Source organism: Hyalella azteca, unplaced genomic scaffold, assembly GCF_000764305.2.
Source record: "Hyalella azteca isolate HAZT.00-mixed unplaced genomic scaffold, Hazt_2.0.2 contig3118, whole genome shotgun sequence".
NCBI lineage: Eukaryota > Metazoa > Arthropoda > Malacostraca > Amphipoda > Hyalellidae > Hyalella > Hyalella azteca.
The window spans coordinates 103,515-127,278 of NW_025933371.1; the positions used below are offsets into that span (position 1 = coordinate 103,515).

At 40.5% G+C, this 23,764-nt stretch overlaps 1 protein-coding gene and 1 long non-coding RNA gene across 2 annotated transcripts in view; both read right to left on the minus strand.

Annotated features, from left to right (window-relative positions):
• The window catches only part of LOC108677144, a 50,896-nt gene extending 36,167 nt beyond the window's left edge, over positions 1-14,729 (minus strand). The window contains exon 1 of the long non-coding RNA XR_001931234.2: positions 14,256-14,729. This is a non-coding gene — a long non-coding RNA (uncharacterized LOC108677144). The remainder of the gene's footprint in view (positions 1-14,255) is intronic.
• Positions 14,730-18,264: 3,535 nt separating this feature from the next.
• LOC108677152 (trichoplein keratin filament-binding protein) lies at positions 18,265-23,049 on the minus strand. The gene is made up of 5 exons (XM_018165314.2): positions 21,093-23,049; positions 20,702-20,954; positions 20,385-20,504; positions 19,186-20,169; positions 18,265-18,806 (listed from the first exon to the last, which is right to left on the minus strand). Exons 1-5 carry the CDS (start codon positions 21,374-21,376, stop codon positions 18,777-18,779), a joined length of 1,671 nt encoding a protein of 556 aa, XP_018020803.1. The 5' UTR covers positions 21,377-23,049; the 3' UTR covers positions 18,265-18,776.
• Between the last annotated feature and the right edge of the window lie 715 nt (positions 23,050-23,764).

A 23,764-nucleotide genomic window follows, 5' to 3' on the forward strand; every position in this document is an offset into this window, starting at 1 on the left:
AACCTGCACGCTTTTGCGAACTGCGTAGTTTGTTTGGCGCTCGTTCCCCATGCCCCTGGTGTTCGACTCCCCTCGTGTGCCTCTCGAAGTTTCCCCCATTCCTCTCTTCACCAGAAGCTGGCCCGCTCTGCTGTAGCTTTCCTCTCTTCTTGGGGACGACCGGGGCGGCCACGTGGAGTGTAGGTGCCGTCCCTCTAGTTGGGGCTCGAGAGGGCAGAGAGCGTTCATAAATGTCTGACGCGACCATTAACGGCTTTGTGATGACACAAAATATCAAGTCGGCCATCATAAACAGGAACCTTTCTGTCTTGAATCAACCGATCTATCATTTAACCTGTCGATTGTGATGCCCAAGTCGAGGCACGTGGGTAGAGACCAAAATACCTCTATCCTGTGACTAATCAACTTGGATCCCAAAATGCTGATTAATTAGGAAGTAAAATAATGGTAGGAGACTAAGCAATTACAGATCTGCAAGACCACGATGTTCGTGTCAGTCACGGAAACAGTTAATTTTGAAGTAAAAGTTATTAAAGGTGCATCCAACGTGTTAGATCGGCAAGGCGTAAAATTTCAGACAGCCAATTGGTTATCTATTTAGTACAGTTGTCACTTACGCAGGCGATTCATGCAGTAACTGTAGTTACAGCGTCAGTCATGTGATACCTCAATCATGTGACGTGATACCTCAGTCACGTGACGAAGGAGACACAGTCATCACCACTGATTTCCATACGAAGACTCGAAGACGTCTCTGTCGTGGCATATTTCAAGAATATAACGAATTAATTCGTCAGCATCAAAATCAGTTTCTGTTGTCCCTCCAATTTTTTTAGGTGAAGCGAATGTCATGTCTGTCTTGTTCAACGTCTATTGACTACTACTCAAACTTATGATCACATTCACATTCTATTCATACATCCCAAGTAGATATTTCTTCTCATAGTTCTTCCTTTCAGGCTGATTAGACGTTGCTTGAAAATTGAATGGTGAGATGATGAGAATATTGTATAATAAGCATTGTCACCACTGAAAAAAAATAACAATGTAAGATGAAATACAAACGAGTTCGATCCATTTTGGTCGTTTCCTTGTACGGCCAACGGGCCAAGCGAGGACGTTCTTCACGCGCACGATAAGCAGAGAATCGTCACCACAAATGTCAGCAAAAGATCAAAAGCGTCCCTAGCCTGAGATATTCTTGTAATAAAGAACCCCAGTTCTCGATCGCTTGTAAATGACACGTTGAAAATAAGGAGACAGCATACTGTATATAAAATCATAAGGCAGTCCTAACATTGCATGTTCTTTTTAGAAACCGTCATTGACATCAGTAAAAATTATAAATGTAAGAGTACAGTGGTTACTCAGATGGAAGCTTCGTCAGATAAAAATGAACATGTTGCTCATGAAAGCAATTATTAAGTGACATCAACGAAGGACCTGTGCCATGCAGGCAGCCCAAGACTTAATTCATTTGAATTATTCTCATAATTTTAATTTTTCGCTACATTTTTATGGCGTATCAGCGCTCACCATCGCAGATGTTCGTTGCCGGAAAAAGATGCCATTTATGTAAAAATATCGTCGCCAGAATTTGTCTTTTCGAATCCTGCCTTTATTTTGTTGTCACTTAATGGCCAAGTTCTTGCTAAATGTGGTTATTTGAGCAAGAGTATATATGCACTAGCACATGTACATTTCGCGAAATGATGCATGTCCGCAGAATTTCATCACTATCCTTTTCCATTTTGGCAAGACATGAGCATGATACAACTGAAATTCTAAGAAAAACATCGGAGAGTTGGAGGTAGTGGGGTAACAGCAATGCCAAGACTGATATTTACTAATTAACTTAATGACTAAGGGTCTCTCATGATTGGCAGGCGCAAAACGTAATTGCGCCTACATAGCACGAGCAGAAAATGGTCTCGAACTATCCGCCCGTGGCTAACTGTAATTACACTAAAAACAACATGGGCTTGATTATAAATATAGTTACGAAGTCGTAATCACGTCAACCAATAGTTGACGTTTTTCAAGCGCAACCCACCAATCACGGATAATAATAAATCAGAATAGCCTAATAGGATTTCATTATATGTGGCTACCGATTCTGCGACTTCTGTTTAATTATCCGCCTACATATTAATGGTCAGAATTACCAGCCATTAACGGACATGATGATCTGATTCAGCATTTATTTCAATTATTCAATCGATCAAAAGTTGTTAATTGGCTGAGTTTCATTCCTGTAAATATGAAACACTTTAATTTAATATTCAGTGAGGTGATAACGACAGTTTTGTAAGGCGCAGTGGTCGAGCGTCTCAGGTGCGGCAAGCTCGTATCACATCGATTAGTTGTCAACACCGGTGATAAAAGATACACATTGTAGTCCAGTCTAGGCTTGTCTTCAGAGTCTATGTAAATTTGGTGAGCATATTCAAAAGTCCATAAATACTCAGCGTGATGAGTGTTCAGCATAAATAGATTAAAGTAAACAATTACGTTAGCGCCATTTTTATCAGTATATGAAATTAATCGCCTATTATTATTATTAATGAGTAAATAATTAACTTAATATAACTACGTTATAAACTCCATACATAGTTTACAGCAGCAATTCAACCATTTTCCTGCTAATTCATCCATTGTTATTTATTCTCATTGAAATATCAAAAGTATCGGTTGTTGACACCGCGTGCAGCCGTGCACTCAATAACAAGAAAATTAGGAATAATTTATTTCTCGTTCACTCTAACGTGCATTCTAAAATAGACTGAATATGATCAGTGATGACTGACTCAGTCGTGTGGAGTATATGACTGATCACCTGATTGTTGATCGATCACCTGATAAGTGGTGGTAATTCGACCTCAGGCTTACCGAGACTTTTTATAAGTACTCCCTCAGAGCGTAAAAACAGTCAGGATAGAATTTCTTTATACTCTGCCGAGAGCGGTCATCAATTCTGTTTTAATAAACGGTGCTCTAAATTGTCTCAATTTTCGGGTCGCCCGCTGAAGACCACCACTGCCCTGTGTAATGGACCATCATGGTTCCTGCCTTCCGGAACGTAGCCTTCAACACTTCAAGCCGTCCGTATCTAGGCCGTGGGTCGAACCAGCCCTCGGTCGAACGGCCGCTTCTCGAAGGACGACAAATTTTGGAACAGAACTATGCTATCTGAAACCTAACCTCAGATGCGGTGAACGTAAAATTACGTAATTTAACGATGCCTGGAAGTCATAGTCGATCCGCGTCTGGTGGTGCACGGCAGGTGGTGGTCAAGGCCGGAAGCGGACACAGCCGAGTGGTGCACGGCTGATTGGTGTAGGTCCGGAGAGATCCAAGGCGTTCGATTCAGGGCTTATTGGTGCACAAAATTGGTGGTGCACGGCTGCGCTCCCTCCATTTCCTATATGAACAGACCCAAAGCATAATATAATTGGATCCATACCACCTGTCGCAGCCCCGGCATCATCGGGAACGTGAACAAGACACATCAGACTTGGCTATACGGCATGAGACCGTAAACGCTGATAGGCTTCCCCATGGTTGAACTATATTAAGTTGACCCACGAGAAGTTCTGTCTTTCATTTCAGCTTTCTTGTTACGTCACTGAGATCGAGAAACGTAAACAATCCCAGAATTCACATGCCGGATTGGTTGACTGGTTTGATCGCATTTCGGTAATTGGTTAATGCCCGTGACGTCACAGACGAAAAACAAATTACATCCGCAAAAATTACATCTCATGGGTCAACCTTATACTAGTTCAACCATGGGCCTTCCCTAGCTTGGCCGCAGCACAGCTGTTCCGTATACCAACACTTGCGCCGTAGCGGCTTATGCTAAATTAGACCAACGCGCGCGGCACATTCAGGCCGGGTTCACACCATACTGCCGGGCACGTGCCAGTCACGGTCTAGTCCAATATTCTTTAATGCATTTACATAGAAGCATTCACACCACGGGCATGGCAGGTGCCTAATGACTGATCACCTGATTGTTGATCGATCACCTGATTGGTGATACATAATTCTACCTCAGGCTCACCGAGAATTTTTGTAAATACTCCCTCAGCGCGTAAAAACAGGATAGAATTTCTTTGTACTGTGCTGAGAGCGGTCACCATTTCTGTTTTAATATCATTAGATGGTGCTCTAAATTGTCTCCATTTTCTACATGAACAGACCCAAAGAATAATATAATTCGCTCCCTACCACCTGTCGTAGCCTGGACATCATCGGGTACGTGAACAAGACATATAATCAGACTTGGCTATACGGCATGAGGCCGTAAATGCTGCTAGGCTTCCCTAGCTCGGCCGCAGCACAGCTGTTCCGTACCAACACTTGCGCTGCAGTGGCTTATGCTTTTGCGGTTTAGCCCAACGCGCGCGGCACATTCAGGCCGGGTTCATACCATACTGCCGGGCCCATGCCAGTCACGGTCCAGTCCAATATTCTTTCATGCATTAACATAGAAGCATTCACATCAAGGGCAAGGCAGGTACCTTGCAAGGCTTGTGTGAATGCTTATATGTAAATGCATGAAAGAATATTGGACTTGACCGTCACTGGCATATGCTTGGCAGTTGGCACGTGCCCGGCAGTTTGGTGTGAACTTGACCTTACTCATCTTGACGCGCACACGCGAAATCTTTCTTCGTTCGGTGGCATTGTGACATCATCATATTTATTGTACTGTGTTACTTTTAAAGACGCTTAACTTTTTACGCCTTTCGACTTCTTATCATATGTAAATATTCAATAAGAAATTAGTTTGACTAGCACGTATAGGTTCATCTATTATTCCTTATATTTGGGCAAAAATTTCTCCTAGAAAGGTGACTAGAATTGAGAACTTACAAAATATCACAGACAGTATAATACAAACTAATGACATAATCAATGCTGATATACATTGTGTAGTAGATTAACCGGAGAAAATGCATTTATCAGCATCTAGCGGGCTCCCGGTCACACAAGACAGCTAGGAGCATGTGTTCAAACAGTATCAAACGTGCTACTCTCTTGCACACATGTGCTGCATGAAGGGGGAAATGTTTCATCTTTTTATGCGCCAATAAATAGAATAAATTCATTGCATAATAGTCATGGTCGAATGGTGGAATTAAACTTCTGGAGAATGTGCAGACCATAAAGAAAGGTTCTAATTAATAATAAGGTTTAATTAAGAAATTAATTTGCAATTGGATGCTTTGAAAGCATTATCGCACTTAAATTAGCTTTTCATCAAGCACCAGAAGCTCCAATAGGCATTAATGTTAGCTCAAAAAATTGGCTCAACACTGAAAAACCAGCAGGGAAATGTCGAATTACTGGAAGGGTCACGGATTGGTGACAATCGACCGCAAGTTAATCACAATGACCATGCATTCTTCCATGTCATATTATTCCATGAACACTGAGTCCGTCAATTGTCGATCAGCTGCCATAATAGTCTATCAACACGTTCGTCCTAGGTCAACTTAAGTTTTGCCTAAGTATTTAATAAAAGATGCGCTCATGAATGAATGAACCAAGCATGAGATTGCCTATAGCTTACTGCGAGAATCAGACGAATTTGCGGTCAGAAAATTTAGCACCTAAAATTCTTGCTCTAAGGAGACTAAATTCTGCAAGAGAACCAAACATAGGAGTAGAATTTATCATGAGTTAGCAAAATGACAGGCGAGAGGTCATAATTGATGTCAACACGAGCACTGCGCGAGAAAAAAATGTTCACAGGAACAAAACACCAAACGCGTGCGAAGGAAACGTGCGCGGGAGGAAGTGAGCGAAGGAAGGGTGACTATGCATCGTGACGCTGTCGCCTCGTGGCCTTGAGGCGAGTGCAGTTCCTCAGGCAGCCAGCAGCGGCATTGTGGGTGCCACGCGATAAGGTCCACGCGTGGTAACAAAGAAGGTGCAGGGAACGTTTTACCGTCCTTCAAGGTCGCATCAACATCACTATTCAAAATATCTTCAGCTGATTTAAAGGGGAGTAAATCAAACGAATCAACTTCTCGAATATTAACATTATTGTGGATAATAGTTCTGATTCCAGAGTCAAAAAGTTTCGTTAATAAGCCTTTGTCTATAATTATGCGGCGTTAATCGACCTCGTTCACCATCAGTGCGTCGCTCAATGTAAAGGGTTCGACAACTGTACGGTACAAGTCCGACAACGGCTTGTGGAAAAATAATTAGAATTATCATCCTGCATTTTATCAATTAAAATTGTAATTTGGAGCAGAACAACTTGCTACAACACTCGCTCACGATGGCAAAATAAAAGCTGTGTTAGATAAACAGGCACAGTTATTACGTTATGCTAGCGAGTGATCAGAGAATACCAATACAGGTGTGAGGTCTTCTTATCCAACGTCGATTGTTAAAGCAATTATCAATCCGCAAGTATTAATAGACGATGTCAGGCATTAGTTTCATTCGACACACCGTCGGAGGTACAGCGCTGCGCAACGCACGAGTGATGGTCGCGAGATGGCAACCTTGCAGGGCGGCGCTCGAGGCTACTTCACCTCCAGTGTATGGCAGGCTGCGGCAGTCTTAACAAATCGATTAATGCTGATTTCCTCGAAACTTAATTAATACCCAACGAAAATTTTCAAATGCACGTAACAATCGCATGATGCGCTTCAGGAGTTAATAGTTTTTTTCAATTTTTAAAAGCGGAACACGACACAAACTTTGTAAAAAATCGTTCGTAGTTTGTATCTGTGCACAATGAAATTCTTGGCTCCAGGTGAAGAATATGGAATGTGCCCAAAAGCCACGACGATATATTTCTTACTTATTAAAGATCAAACAGAATAGATACTCGTAAGACACATACTCCTTGTAAGAATGACCAGTAATAATTAATACACACACATTCTTGATATGATGATGAGTTTTATATTGCACCTCTTAATATTTTCTCTTGATTGCAATAATAAGTTTGGCTCTGTGGAATGTATTCTTCCCAAATGGTAAACTTTAATTTGTGCTCGAAATGCCAGCAATTTTTAGACCAAGTGAGTCTTCATTTCAATCGTAGCCACAAGCATACAACCACATCAATACTAGATAGTTCGTTTAATCGTAAATCAGGAAGCAAAATGTGCAAGTGGCAGCAGAACACAAGCCGTGCAGGTGTCCATTCCGCAAACGCTTGCAGGCACAAACAAAATCAACAGGAGCTTTAAAGGCATCAGGTTCAAGGCCAACCAGGCTATCAGTTGCCTTGGGTCCGTAACGATCATCGTGGCCGCACTCGACACATAATTAAGTGCTGCTCACAATCTCCAAGTCGAATAGACCGAAGAACACCTCAACTTTGAAATACTTGTTGGTCAAGGCACATCCGTGTAACAGATTACATCCCAAGCTGACAGCAGTAGTAATTTTCACGAATTGTCAACTTTTCACCTATTTCTTACGAAGTTGACTATGTGTTTTGACACTCACAAATGCAATGATGAGCCGATCGACGATTTTAAAAAGTTTACGGCAAGTGTTCCCTCCCACTCACCAGTGGGAGGGCACACTTCGATCGAGGAAATTGTGTTAGGTTATTCTTGGATACAAAGAGCACGTCAAGCGTCGAGGCTGAGTTAGTCGCGAGTTTAGGCAAAATGTAAGTGCAGTACTTGTCATTATCATATTGGCATGCATGCCTGCCTGCTAAGGTTTATGAGCATTACGAAGGAACCTGAATGATGACTTACACTATTAATTAAGCTGAACAATAAAGCTGCAAGATAATTTGAATTGAAACATCACGGCTATTGAAGTTGACTGAAAATGTGCATGCTTACGATGGAGAATGCGAATAGCTTAGATGAAGTATAATGCTGTTAGTAAGGTGACGTTAAAAAATAAATGTTTATAGTGAGAATCGCTTCAATTATTTAAAAATAAGAAATTTATTGTATGATAGATGATTGACTATAACGTATTTATTATTCATTTTGGATTAATAATGTTCAGATTGTAAAGTAACATACAAACATACGGAATATTCTTCGGCATCACTGAAACAAAAAATCCCGCACTATTTGGCGGCATGTCTCTTAACAACTTGTCACAAAGTAATTAAAATCGCTAAAAATTGCAAAATACACAGTTAATGAAAATTAAGAGTAATTCGTCCTGAAACAAAAATAAAAAAGCTATCAGCATAAAAATGATATTGCTACGCACAACATATTTTCATAAATAATTTTATCAATAAAACCACAGAATAGAATTTTAGTGTACAGTCATGCGACCAAATGTTTTAACGTGTGTAATAAACAGACAGGTTAACAAAATATATGCGAATTAAACATATACGATTTGGCCTGTAACGGCTCCAACTCATGCGAATATTGAATGGAAGTTCAAATACCTGACTTCGGTAGCGGTGGTTGAGATACCAACTAGAGAAAATGTCGTGTGTGCGCATCTTGATGTTGTTAAATATGTTGATCGCGAAGTGTGCGCACGTTGATGTTGTTGAATATGTTGAACATGTTGATCGCGGAGTGTGCGCACGTTGATGTTGTTGAATATGTTGATCGTGGCGTGTGCGTATGTTGATGTTGTTGAACATGTTGATCGCGAGGTATGTGCATGTTGATGTTGTTGAATATTTTGATCGTGGAGTGTGCGCATGTTGATGTTGTTGAACATGTTGATCACGGAGTGTGCGTACGTTGATGTTGAATATGTTAATCGCGCAGGGTGTGTTCGGGACGATGGAGTCGTTGCCTCCCCAGCGGATGGCTGAGGCAGGAGCGGCAGCAACAGGTCCCGAGCGCTACACGCCGCCGCTGCTGCGCTAACAGTTCACCGCTCCACATGCAGTGCATGCAAGCAAACGCAATCACAAACAACTGCTACAAAAGCAACAAACGCATACACTAATCGTTACATAAACAAACAAACGCGTTCAACTCCTGCTCCAAAACAAGCAAAGACATGGACTAACAAATCCACAAGCAGAGCAAGCAAGCTAATGTATGCACCAACAGGCTCCACAAACATCACAAACTTCCCGACTAGCTTGCTCGGAATAACAAATGATCCCTTATCCGTTAGCCTACGGTGTGATTACAATTAAGATGTTATATTAATTAAGTGCGGTAATACACTGTATAATCACATGCCGCGAAATTATAAAAAAGTTTACCGACTAAATAATAATATGTCGTACGGTATTTTCGCAATGTGTTTTAAAAATCGAACATGTTTATAAAAGGATGTCGATATTCACACACACATAAACGTCGAACGTCAATAAATTCTTAAATCTGTGAAAAAAAAAACAGATGCGCATTGTAGCTTTGCTGTAGCACAAAGAATTTCAAAATTATATGCCGCACCGTTATTTTTCATTTTAGAAACGGTTCAATGCTTATAATGATGGACCTATACCTAAGAAATGCGCCTGCGACATTATTTTTTATGAATATTAAGGAAGATAAATGCGAGGCTCAGCACCGGCGGCACTCGAGCTGCTGGCAACTTCCTGCGCGCTGCTCAGAGCGGGTGGTGTGAGCTGCCCGTCAGAGCAGCCCGTCAGAGCTGTCCGTCAGAGCAGCCTGTCAGAGCGGCCTGTCAGAGCAGCCCGTCAGAGCGGCCCATCAGAGCAGCCTGTCAGAGCAGCCCGTCAGAGCGGCCTGTCAGAGCGGCTCGTCAGGGCGGCCTGTCAGAGCGGCTCGTCAGAGCGGCCTGTCAGAGCAGCCTGTCAGAGCAGTCTGTCAGAGCGGCTCGTCAGAGCAGTCTGTCAGAGCAGCGTGTCAGAGCAGTCTGTCAGAGCAGCGTGTCAGAGCAGCCCTTCAGAGCAGCGTGTCAGAGCAGCCTGTTAGAGCGGTCAATCAGAGCGGCCTGCTAGAGCGCCATGTGGTCCCGTTACTGCGCAGTAGAGAGCAGAGCACCAGAGTGCTACACCGCGGCTGCCATGAGCTGGCCAGGCATCCCCACGTTGGGGGGAAGAGTGGGGCCAATCAGGGATACATGGGGAGGAAGGGGGAAGCAGCGATCAATACACGCCAGCAAAGTTGAAGAGGCCGCGTTCTGGGGACTGTTCCCTCCCTACGAGGGCCCCAAGGTCATGGTCACGCGAGTTCCACATCCCCCCACTCCCCACACGCCCCCTCCCAGCACTCGTCATTCACTGCCACCCGCTGCATCTCATGCATTGGGGGCCAGAATGCAGGCGAATGAAGCCGTGCTTTTGCTCTGGGCGCTTGACGAACTAAAGTAGATAAATGTTGACATTTTTAGTGAGTAACAAACCGTAGCTTTAATTTTATATGAAGATTACCTAGCCATGTGGTATTCTAGATATTTTATTCAAGTTATTCGTGGAGGTTATTTAAACGAGTAAGTTTAAGAACAGCCTGTCAATTTGTTAGTTGATAAAAAAATCCAGGAATAACTTAAATTAGTAACAAATAACGAAGTTAAAATAAATTACACATAGAGTAAAGAGTTTATAGATATTTCCTTTTTGCAGGTGAATTGTGATATCATCAAAAAAGTAAAATATTTGAGATCATTTTCTTTTCATATCTCCGGATCAGTCGAATCGAAACGATGAAATGTTTGACGGACTCGCGTTTATTCACGTTTAGGCGTCCCTGAACTTGATAATTCTGGATTTGATGTTAGTGCATTAGCTGCCAACAGGAAGGAATGTGCGTCAGCCGAATTTAATTTTCCTTCACTTTTCTTTATGACGTATGGCGAAAAAATGTGGAAAAATATTACGTTTCCGCAAGGAACAAAAAGAACAAAAATGAATGGAGATTAAAAGTTAACTTGTTAAGAGAAAACATTAAATTGGATGTCAATAAAGATTGAATATCACTAAACAAAAGTTGTGTAAGACACCGCACGTTGTCACCGGGTGAGCCTTTCAAACCGATAATATTTAATACCAATAGCATTAATTAATTGTAAAAGACAGAAAATTCAAGTAATTTCTTTTAGAGCTTTCACAGATCATCAATTTTATAATTCACACATCTTGCACCCACGCGTGTTCTATTCTGATCCAAATCATAATTTAATCATTAAACTGACGTATACCATTAAACGAAGTCCGAATTTTACAACACACTTGAACCCTCTTGTTCGGGAATTAAATTTCCGCAAGCCTAAATAGTTTTTTATTGTTTTACGTTTAAAGCATTTTACTATCAGATGGTTAATTAATTCCGATCTGTACCGACAAAACAACGTACCTCTCTCTTGGGCGGTGCGAAACTCCAACGCGATTTTGCATAATAGTGAGGTAGTCATGGAAGTTTAATATCCGTGGTAAACTGAGTCAATATTTAGTGACATCAATACACGTTTTTAGTCCGCTCTGATATTTATAGATTCAACAAAATTCCACAAAATGTCATCACATTTTAAAGTGGAATCATTTAATAAATAACTGTAAACTAAGCATGTTTACATAACATCGACTGCGCAATATTTGATCCAGCTCGAAAAAATACCATTTAAAAAAATGATATATAATAATTATATAAGAATTCTAGTTCTATAATTCCTTTATTTATGTATGTGTAACGTGTCCTCGAAGTTCGTTTGTACCAGACGCCACGATAATCGCTTCGTAAAATTATAATAATTTAGGGGAAAAAAATTGCAAACACAATAAAATGAATAAATGAACAAAGAGACACGGCAGTGCACACTGCAAGAGAAGGCGATGTTCGTTTGTTTACGTGCGTCAGCTGACTGGTAGCGTGGCCGCGCTTGCGAGCCTCAGCGCTTGGGGCTGTGGACTCTCTACTTAGTTTGAGCCACAGCTGCTCTTTACTGAGCCAGCTGCTCTCTACTTGCATTACAGCCTACAGGTGACTGGGTACGTTGCTCTCTGATGACGTTCATGTGCAAATGGCACTCACCTCTGCACGTTAAGGCCGCTTCTTGGTCACACTTTCTTGCATGCTCGATGGCTGCCTTGAGGTATGATAATACCAGGAAAGAAGTTAAGAAAATTGTTCATGCAGCTCGCCTGCTCTGAGACTCCGATACTTATAGGTAGTTCATGAAAACAGCTGAGTGAAAGGTAGGGCTAACAAATAATTTAGAACTCGTTATTTTAATTAACGTACAGATAATTATGAATAACTACGAAATACTTACTGAAATGATCTGAAACTAATCATGCATCTCATATCGTATTCAGTATTTATCATGTCGCAAGATCACTAACAAACCCATTTTTACATTTGATGTTTATAATAGTCACGGCACACGTAAATTCGTGATATTCGTAGAATCATTAGTCATGAAAATTTAAATAACTAAAGGTTTGGACGAAAGTCGTGTTATGCTTCCACGGAAAATCAATAGGATGGCAGAGCTTTCTAGAAAGACGCACCCCTTAACGGTGCCTCTGTGTGGATCAATCCGGAGACAGGGTACGGAGGCCTCTGCGTCCGCTGATCATGAGTTCTTATTTAAAAGAAAATTAGTATTTTTGCTCCCTTTAGCGTAAACATTTGAGTAGCTCAGCTAATTTAAACATATTTTCTGCTAAAACTTCCGGAAAAGTTTGCGAAGCGAAAAAAATAGAATAGGAACCCCAGAGACATCGATATTTACACGACACAAAAATTAGGTGCTGCCTTCAAAAAATTTTGGTTCGTTCGACAATGCCACTTAAACAATCAGTAAACGCAACGTATCCTTAAGTGTCGGTGAAGTGGGAGTATTCTGAATAATTTTACTAACGGCAAAATTGCTCGTAAATATTTTTATTACGTTCATGAAGCAACTTTTCACTACGGAACTAAAACAAAAAAGACTTTACGCGACTACCCCGGTTACTTTTCTTCGGCAACAATATTAAATATGTTCCCAGGTTTTATCGATGATTAATCCAAGATGGCAGTTTCCAGTTAAAAAGTGTTAATTGACAACAACAGCTGGTGGAAAATTATTTTCATATGAATACAATACTTCATATTCTAATGCAGCCGATGTGCAACGCTTTAGAACGCTTTTTTCCTTTAACAACTTGGAGATAACTTTCGGACAAATTGAACTTGAATCCTGCATTCGATCAACATTTTACAAGTTTTCCATCCGAGATAATTAATCTAAACAGAGTTTACAAATATAAAATACTGAAAATATTAATTTTAATTATTTTCTATCAATGATATTTTTCAAATGATTAATTTAAGAAGAGACATCGGGTGCGATATACGAGAGCCAAGCAGGTGTAAAAGCGCCGCAAGAAGTCGTCTCAGAATAGCCCGCGTCACGTGCTTCTGAGGCCGCTGCTGCGACGCGTGATGCAAGCGTCGCAGCAGCGCACTGTTGTTCTCAAGCGGCACTGCATGACGCAACTTCGCAGTTCTCTGAACACACCCTTTCTCATTAGTTTTCTCTCTGGTTCATGTATCTGTTAAATATTGAATGTTTACTAAAATACACGATTACATTCAAGGTTCAGGACTTCGAAGGTTTTCTCCAGATATGTACTTTCAAATAATTCATTGACATATTTTGCTTTGCGTTTTACCGCGAAAGATAGAATACTTTTGCTAGATCAACTACAGTACGACGCAGCCTAATCTGGGCTCGGTCATACCACGCACACGCATTCCACATCCCAAGATGGGGCAGATTAACGAAGTATAGATCGTACGTGGAGGGCAAAAACCATGCCATCAAAAGGAGTTGAGTATTCGCTAAGTTACGTAAGCAGCTACCGTAGCTGTTACGCAACGAATCCTTATTATCGAGCGAGTCTTCCTACAGGAGGGGAGTTTCCTCCAATAAAAATCCTATTCCCACGAACGTTTATCACATTATTCTCATATAAATTTTATGTAGATTCTGCCCAAATATTAATTTAAATTTAAAGCGATAAAAAACCTGTGATTTCGCATTTAAATTTATGTAACGTAGAACCCCATTATACGAAGACGTTCGATTGCAGATTAATCGCCTACTGGAAAGTACATCACACGTTTCACTCTTAACCAATCTATCGATAATGCTTTATTGTCATATCGGCAAGCGTAAATCAGTAGATCAAATATAAATCACTTAAAATTATTGCTTGAAACACATTTACACTCATCATTATTCGCGCGTGAAGGCATCATATGCTTGAACAATTTTGGGGCCTGGAACATAAGAGGCCGCAAGGGGCAGCTACACGAGAGGCACGGCAATACTGCGCAGTTTGCTGAGCGCTCTCATACGTAAGTTTCAACACTCACCGTCCATTCCGTGGCGAAAGAAGACGTGAAGAAATATTTGTAGAAATTTTGAATAAGAACTTGGGCTCACATTACAACAGAAACGTTTTTACAAATAATCACTTTAAAATGAATTTAGTAACATTAATTGATGAGCTTGCAAGCGTACCAGATATTTCCAGTGACAGAAGTTGGCTCAGGTAAATAATGCACTTGCGCGCGCGCTAACGTACACGAAGTCGTCAATCACTTTACACGTGTAAAGCCTGATCAAACACGACAATCGAAGAAAGAACTCAATTAACGTTTCTTCATTGAAGTGTAACTAAACTCATCGTCTCCATAAAGGTATTTTTGTCCAACAACAGCACCACCACTTCCAACACCAGTGCACAACAGCGCTACAGGAGCTGCAGCGTGGAGGGAGCTACCAACTGCAGCTCAGTGCGAGCTGCACACATGTGACGGACTTCGGTCTTTCCGACCTGTGGCAACGGCATCACAACCGCTTCTGCTGCAGCAACTCGGCCTGCTGCAGGAGCTCCTCCTCTAGAAGCCTCTAGTGCCCTTGGCTCCTGCTGCTGCGCCTCAAAGCAATATCCGCGGCCAGAATTTCTGTCGCCATTCGCCAATGCACAACAATCAACCCCTCCATGAATTGTAATCAATCCCTCCATGAATTGTTATTATATTTTGAGCACCATACACGAGAACATAAGTTAAGATTACTGAGAATTTTGGCAGAGTTAGTTTTGAAAATACCATACTGAGGCTGTGAGGCATACTCTGGTCATAACCTCTTCTGTGGAAATCGTCAGAGCGATTGAGGCATTTAAACTGACGATGCAAGCAAAGAAGCGTATTTCCGGAGTGACTTGACGAAACCTTGACTGCCTGATGCCCGTGCTGTTTACTCGGCGAGGTGACATTGCGATTGAATGCTTGCAATTTTAATAAAGGTTCGATCGTCTCGAGGATTGCCATTATGTTGAAGACTTAGGCTCTTTGAACCGTAAGTGAGGTCAAAATTAATAACAAAAACCACTGAGGAAACACGGTTCCTTATTGACCTCTTCTGCCATCAGTACCAACTACTTTAATTCATTTTTGAACAAGGACAGAAGAGTGTCGATAAACAATGGGGTTCACTTTACAATGATGGGTACACATTGGCATTGGTGCCTATGTAAAATACCGACACCATTCTTAGGGTTTAATGTATACTACAAATAATTTCTAGCACGTATCTTCTATCACGAGTTTCAAACCAGCACAATTCTGATAGCTGCTTCTTGTTCAACAACCTAGAATGCGAGTTTAAGTCAATGTCCACACAATAGCTTCCTCCTAAGACCTCAGTGAAGAACAACGAAATTCTTACCCCCGGTGAGGGTTCGAGGCTCCCATGCCGGGCCCCACGCTTCCTCCGGCAGCCCCTCGGTTGCTTTGTTGTGGTGCTTTCGTAGCTGTGACGCACGAGCTAACGTGGCGCAATAGCTTTAGGTCAGCTCGTCTTAATATTTTCGGTGCCACGAAGTCCACTTAGTAAAAAATTTCGCGTAAGGCTCATTATTGTGATCACATTGTACTCCTAGAAGTGTCTTTAAAAAAAATCCTTATTTTGAGAACGAATGAGTCACTGACGAACGTAAACAAAGAGGCCTTCGAGGTTCAGGAGTTACATGCTGCAGCTGCTGCATGTGCTCTCTAATGGGAGGAGTTACAAGCCCACGAGGGGAGAGCATAAAAGAGAAGATAGGGAGGTGGGGAGGAATGTGTCCTCAGAGGGAGCCAAGAACCCAGTCACAATTCTGTAGAAAAGCCGAATACTTATTCATTCTGTGCAAAGGAAGTGAGTAGTACTCAACTATTACTATTAGCCAAAGCTTTATATTTTGTCTACGATCTTGAAAAATTTAAGCTATTTTGGTTATCAGAATCTGACATGGAGTTATTTATTATATTATTTATTATATATTTACATCTGTTAAACTTCAACAAATTAATTTGAACGAATTTTTGTTTCTGAACATATTTAGGTATAGCTGTTGATGAACTTAATCGTTGTGGAGTAGGTATCGCAGGTAAACCAGATTCCCTTATCGTTAAACCGAGGTGAAAGGCTGAATTTGCTAATATAAGACATCTTAAAATAAAAAAGAGATTTGGGCATGGAATTTTACATATTTTTTAAGAATTGAACGCCACGCCTTCATTTATTATACTGAAGATTCATGTCCTGTGATGATAATTTGGGTTCATGTAGTTACTGCATACCCAGAAAACCGATATATCCACTCGGTCCAAAAATGAAACGTTATCGAGTCCGTAATAAATGCGACGTACACTTCTATAGGAGCTCCAGGAGTTAATCTACAATCAATTTATTAAAGAGACTAACAACGGTTACAGCACATGCATTCCGGCCTGTGATGCCGAGGGTCGCCTTATCAGTGATTCAGAGAAAAAAATTAGATGACTCATGAATGATTCACTCCCAAAAGCATTCGATGACGCAGCAACTGCGCCAGTGCAAATCGGGCACCTTACCTCAGCTCGGGGGGTTGTTTGGAATCTTCTTTCCATTTCGAATACTGAAAACACACAAAATTGATTGCTTTAAAACATCACAATTTTAAACTTGGGACAATTAATCACCAGAGGATCTTGTCGCACATCACTGAGGCAGCGGAGAATCTTGCGTAAATTTTAATTAAGCCCAAACTATAGTTCTAATTGGACATCGTGGGCATTACTCTGAAATACAAAAAAAAAAAACACAAACTTCTTTCAGGCAAGCAGACTCTCTAGAATATTTTCATATATAGTTGCAAACAAAGAAGTATGCTTCACAAAAATAAAAGCAACGCTCGGCTCGTGTACAAACACTTCTTAAAATTAATTTAATCGTCAAATACTGAATTAAACGTAAAAAAACTAATTTGTTGGATCACTTTAGGCAGTAGCGTAGCAAAATTTCATCACAGTTTGGAAATTGCAGGAGCAACTTGAAGGAGGCCAAGAGACCAGCCAAAAATAATTATGCGTATCAACGAAACAAGCGCACCGAAATCAGGCTAATGTGCGATAGCACAGCGAGCTCCTTTCCGGAAATTTTTTAGCGATTAGAAAAATTACATTGAGAGGTCACTAAAGTGATTTTAGAGGATGATTAATCTAACGCTAACCAAACGTTCCGAAAAGTAACCGGGACAACTAACATTTTTCTCAGCACTATGAGACAGAGTATAAAATTTTTATCGACCCCAAGGAGTTCAACGTCACTGAAGTACTGAATAAGTAAAAAGTTTCGCAAACCTTCGTCACGTTGTTGGGGTTCTAGTTGCTAAATTCTTAAAACGCAGTGAGCCGACCTTAATTGGAGTGGCGTGGGTGTGCACTTTTTCCAGGCCCTCATATTTTAAGAGAAGCGCCGAGCTGGATCGACCAATCCGCCCACACGCGGCTGGACAGCTTTCTTTATATAGAACTCCTTCTAAATTGAGGCTTGCGATCCGAAACTGCTCCAAATCGTCTTAGCCAGGAACGGTGAGCCGCAAATAGGCGCAGAATAATGAGCCGCATAATTACCAATAATTAATAATTGAAAACAATACATACGTTGGCCTGGCCATTGGAACTCTTTCAAGTGCGGTCATCAAAAGTAGGGCATATGTGAGCAATTCAATTTGTCCATAGCGGGGATACAGGTAGAATGGAAATGTGAGCTCAAGTGTATACGCGCCGTTTGAACCATTAACATTGAGGGAATTAAATGCCTTACATTGGAAACCATACTGAGGGAATTAAAGATTAAACATTTTTACATTATCCTTAAAATTCTAAATTCGCTCGTGACGTCTCAACTCGGTATTAAGGTCATTTGCAAGACGCTTCAAGGCGCGCTGGATTTCAAATACAACCCTATTATATTTCCGTATCACGTTTACGGAACTGGAAGTCAGGAAGACGTCAATAATGCAACACATTCTCCACTGAAGATTAAATGGGAGGGGGTTTGATACCGTCATCAAGAGAATCCTTTATTTAAGCCGCGTTTATCAGTTGAAGAACAGAATACAAAAATACATTTCTTTATTTAATCCGAAGTTATCAGCTGCACAAGTACCTTGAAGTAAATTCTCGCATCAAACAAGCGGAAGATCTGCACATTGGTTGCTCATACCGATGCGAATGCACATTTTTACGAAAATAAATATTAGAAGTAGTATTGTTCCAGAATTGAGTATTGTTCCAGTGAGTATTGAGTAAAATATAATATCCACTGTAACTACCATTAACTTAATAATGCTGAGCACTTGATACATGATGTAAGACAAGTATATCCGTAACGATAAAAATGATGTAGCACGAAAACACAAACGAAAAACTAGGCATATATTCACTGCTAGTATTGGCAAGTAAATTAGGCATGGAAAGATTTAAGAAGAAACTAATGTCTAAAAGCTGAGCTTCTGTGATGACTGGAACAGAGACGTCACAGCAGCGTCGTACCTCTTCAATGGTCTTTGGATACCGCGGCTACCATTGCACCTTTTTGCGGCCGTAGTGCTGCGGAATCAAATTCAATTAATGCACGACGGAAGAAATATACATTACAATAAAAAGCTAACGATCAAACCAAAGAAGAGCTTAGTGGTAAATAAAGGCGAGTGAACCCGCAAATCCGTTATCAGTCTATCCATCAAAAGTGTAATTTTGCATAAATAATTAACCAACCTGAAAAATAATTACAACACCTGAGATTCCAACAGATATTCCACTCAGTGATCGCAAGTCCCAGATATTGCAAACAGCCACTAGGTCATCACGTGATCGTTATGCTTTCGAGGTGCACTCATTTGTGTTTGGTAATTTTAAAAAAGCTCGAAGTTACGATCCTGAAGGTGGAAATACCACATAATTAACGAACTTAAATGAAGAAACTCACAGGAGGAACGTAGAGAGGCCCCCACAAACGCGCCATCTCAGCCTCAAGTCTTGCGATTTTCTTTCTATGATTGGCTTCCGATTGTGCATCTTGTTCATTAATTAATACCCTTGCATTGGCAGTTGCGGTCATGTCATTTAGACAGTAATTTTTAGTCATACCATCTTGTTTCTCCTGACCTTTAGCATCTAACCTCCAAAGATTTTCTTCTGTCCTGGCAATGCGATCGTTGGCTTCTGCACACTCATGCTTCAGTTTATCTTCATCCTCAGCGGCCGCCCTGGCCTTTTCATCAACCTGATGCTGACGCTCCTTGAGAACATCCAGCAAAAGTTTGTCACGAGCTTCTTGTTCACGTTCCCACTGTTGCTCTCGTACCCGCCACAACCGCGCAGCTTCCTCACTGAAAAGCAAGTCGTACTCCTTGTCACGAAGTGCTTCCAACTTTTTATGTTCTTCTATCACGTTCATGACAAATGACAAGTCGTCTTTTATTGCAGAGCCAGACGCATAGTTTTGTTGCAAGTTAATGTATTCTTGAACAAGAGCTTCATCCTCCATCAACTCCTGCTTGACTAGCAACGCTCGTTGTCTTAGTTTGATGTGGTGTTGTCTTGCCCATGACACTGCGAGAGCTCGGGACTTTCTTGACTGTAACTGCGACTCTCGTCTCTCCATGAGTGCCACGAGCTCATTCCGCTCTCTTAATAAGCTTTCAGCTACTGCCTCCAGTCTGGCCTTCTCTTCCTCTCGTCGTTTAATGTCGTGCAATTGCTTCTCCAATTCTCGTTGATATTCTTCTCTTTGTTTTTGCTTTGCTAGAGAAAGTTTAATTTCTTCCTCTTCCTGTTGTCTTTGAATTGCAGCTGCGGCCTCCTCAATTCTTCTTTCTTCCAATTCCCTACGTAATTTCTCATCCTCCTTCCATCTTCTCTGATCAACCCAAGCACTGCGCACAAAATGCTGCAGCCGCTCACTCTCCATCTAAGAGGAAGTTATTAATCTTACCATCAAGAATTGAATCTGAATTATTTTAGTGCATTTACAAGATATTATGCAACACAAGAAGTGGAAAATTAGCAGGCAGGCACTTAGGATATAGTTTAAAAAAATTACAACTCAAAAGGCCATGCCTCAGATATGTGTGAAGTGAAAAAAGAAACATGTACCACAGTTATTTGTATAGTATTCTTATGAACCTGTCTCACTGCAGTGTTGCTGTTCTGCCAGGCTCTGTAACTCAGCTCCTCATTAAGCTTTTGTCGTTCCTCTGTATTTCTTTTCTTCAATTCTTCCAGACGTGATTTTAAGGCAGCAATCTGCCACAATAATGATATTATTTATAGCTTTTAACCTATAACAGACTTTGATTTATCAATCAATTCACAAGTAACATCCATCTAATCATTACTTAATCTTAAATAGCTTCAGTTTTCTAGTTACAAGTGACACATATGAAGAATACTTGCCAATAGAATAATTTTAGACATTAAGTAATACTTAACTATGAACAAACCTCTGGTTTAAGATATGAGCTTTCATCCAATAATGTTCGTGGCTTATTACATGTCAACATCAACTTGTCAGATGCATTTTGGTTTTCATTTGTAAGATCAGGTTGTAGCAGTGAATTTTCAAGGTTAGGAGGATGTTCATGATAAGAAGCATCTTCCTCAGATGATGGCTGACGTCCCATGCCAGTAGCTCCATGAAAATGTTGGGTTGATTTGGAGTGCTGCTCAATGTTGGTCACAAGAGGAGTGCAGCACCTGTAAAACAGAAAGTTCTATATTTCTACCCAAATTAGTACCCTGAAAAGTTTGGATATTTTATAGCAAATATAATGCAATTTCTTTGAAAAACAGTTTACTACGTAATTGCAAGAAGATTGTTATGACAAAACTAACCTTGGGGCAGATGGTTTTTGATTGTACATATCAGCCTTCAACTGAACAGTTTTGAAATGCTTGCTAGCATCAAGCCATTGCTGTCGTTTGACAGCTTCAAGCTCTCTTTTAGCATTGCACTGTTCAACCCAACTCTTTGCTGAAATTTGTTGGCGTGCAACTGGAGGAAAATTATCCCAACCCCCAGGTAAGCCACCTGGAGCAACATTGGCATGCAAGGTTTTTTGACATGGAGGCTTTCTTGACTTAGGCACTTTTTTGCTGGCACTATTTCTTCCATACATAATTCATCAACTTAGATAGGAAAATTTCTTTGCACAAGCTACTATAATTTGCCTAAAATTCAGGTCTCTATAGAGACCTGAATTTATACAGACCTCTATAGAGACACATTTTTAGAATGATTACTGGCATAGAGCAAACAACATTCAGGGGCAGTGCACCCACTTGAAAGGTGTCTCTGTTGCTGACACCTGCAGCATCTGAGAGGAGGAGGGTTATAATCTCTCATACCGTACTGTATGAGATGCAAGCAAAAATATATTTTTCTGATATCTGTTTGCTTTCAAAGTCTAACTTGAGGACAAAGGAGTCTTATTTTGATGCTCCAAAAAATTTTGGAAGTTGGGAGATCTTGACTATCTGGCAAGCTTGCCATTGTCCAAGATTGCCATTGTCCAAGATTACTGGTGGAAAGTTAGGTTTTCATTGCATCTTCTTCATTAGGTTTGAATTCCACAGCTACAAGGTTATGTCTTTTGTTGATCAACACATCTTCAATTGTAGAGCATTGAATCATTTTATTTACTTGTTTGGCAACCAAGACTGGGTTTTATCACCTGGTTTTTGGGGTTTTGTCACCTGGTCTGTGTCAGTTTTAGGAAAAAGATCATTTCATTGAGCCTGGTTGGAGATAGTTTATTCAATTCCATGTTGTTGGATGGTATTAAATTTGAATAGCTCTGCAGGATCTACCAGACCTCAGTTTGCAATTCTGGTGTTCACAACAAGTTAAACTCTTATGCTTGATCTGAATCTTAAAGATATCAATATCATAATCAGTCAGCCTTCAAGAATACAAAACTGATTTACACTAATTATTTCCTTTAATTCACTTGAATCTTCAAGCTTTGCCAAAAGCAAAAGTTGCCGTATTATTAATTATTGTTGATTTCAATTATAAATTCTTACCATTACAAAAATCTATTTAGATTTGAAAGAAAAGCTACTGGCAGTAAACTAGCTACAAAGAACATTGCACTCAAATTTCTGGAGCTCACAAATAAATATTGGACTATACCTAACAAAAATATCTAACACAAATTGAATTCTACAAACTCTAATATTACAACAAAATGAAATCAAAATAAAAGAAAAGAGACAGCTGTTGGAAATCAAAGAAAGCTGCATGATTGCACAGGGACTTGCAGTTCCATTTGTTGCTGTTTCTAGGATTATGTCCTCATGGTTGAACTAGTATAAGGTTGACCCATGAGAAGCTCATTTTTGAGGATGTAGTTTGTTCTTTGTCTGTGATGTCACTGATCTCAGTGACATCACGGGCATTAACCAAATTAACCAATAACCAAAATGTGATCACACAGGTCAACCAATCTGTCATGGGAATGACAAGATTGTTTGCATTTCCCAATCTCAGTGACGTAACAACAAAGATAAACTGAAGGACAGAAATCCTCATTGATCAACCTTATATAGTTAAACCATGTATGTCCTGTTCATCATCATCAGCATGTTGGGAAAAGATTCTAACATGGTGCTGATATTAAGGTATCTCAACACAGAAATGACTGTTGCAAATGAGATCAGACAGAACAGTAATAGTCATAAAATATGCAGCATGGTGGCCAAGGAGAACATTTTTTGTGATCCTTTCTCAAGTTTATTTTTGAGTCATATATGTAGACTAGTAAGTATCTTAGATACCACATACCAGTTTTATCATATATAAGAAATTGATTGAAATATTTTGAGCAGATAAGGTAATTAAGAATGAATTGATTCTTAAAAATCTCTGGTTTGCTATGACACAGACACACCATCAAATGTGGTAATAAGGGATGATTTTGGGCATTTTTGTTAATAACCTCTTACCATGAAACATTTCATAAACAAGTTCGGGCTCAGGTTAACCCTTTACCGCCTGACTTAAGGGCAGCATTTGGGTCAAAAATTGGAAATTTTAATTTTTCCTGTTTTTGTGCACATCTTTAGCTGACATTCTGACCTATCCAATGGTACCAAAATCATCTTTGTACATTGATTTATGCATTCACGACAGATCGCTAGGATTAGGTGTTGTAGAGCTCTCTCACAATATGTTACGGGTAAAATTATCAGCCGGGTCACATAAGACTAACATCTGTGGACGCCGCACTTCAGTTACCCAGTAGCTGTCATGGGGGAAGGTGCTCATGCAGTCGTTCCCTCCATCTGAATTTGAGCTCAAGTAACATATTCCCTATCATCCTTGCACCTTAAATGCCTTTATATAGCTTGACGTGGGGTGTTCAGGGCTTTGTTGCGCTCTCCTGAACACTGTACTTATTGTCACTGGGAATTTGGTATTGATGTCACTGGTATTGTTCTGGCATTATTGTCTTATTGTCACTGGTATTTATCTCCTACTGTGGGGGAATGGCTTTTAGCTGTGT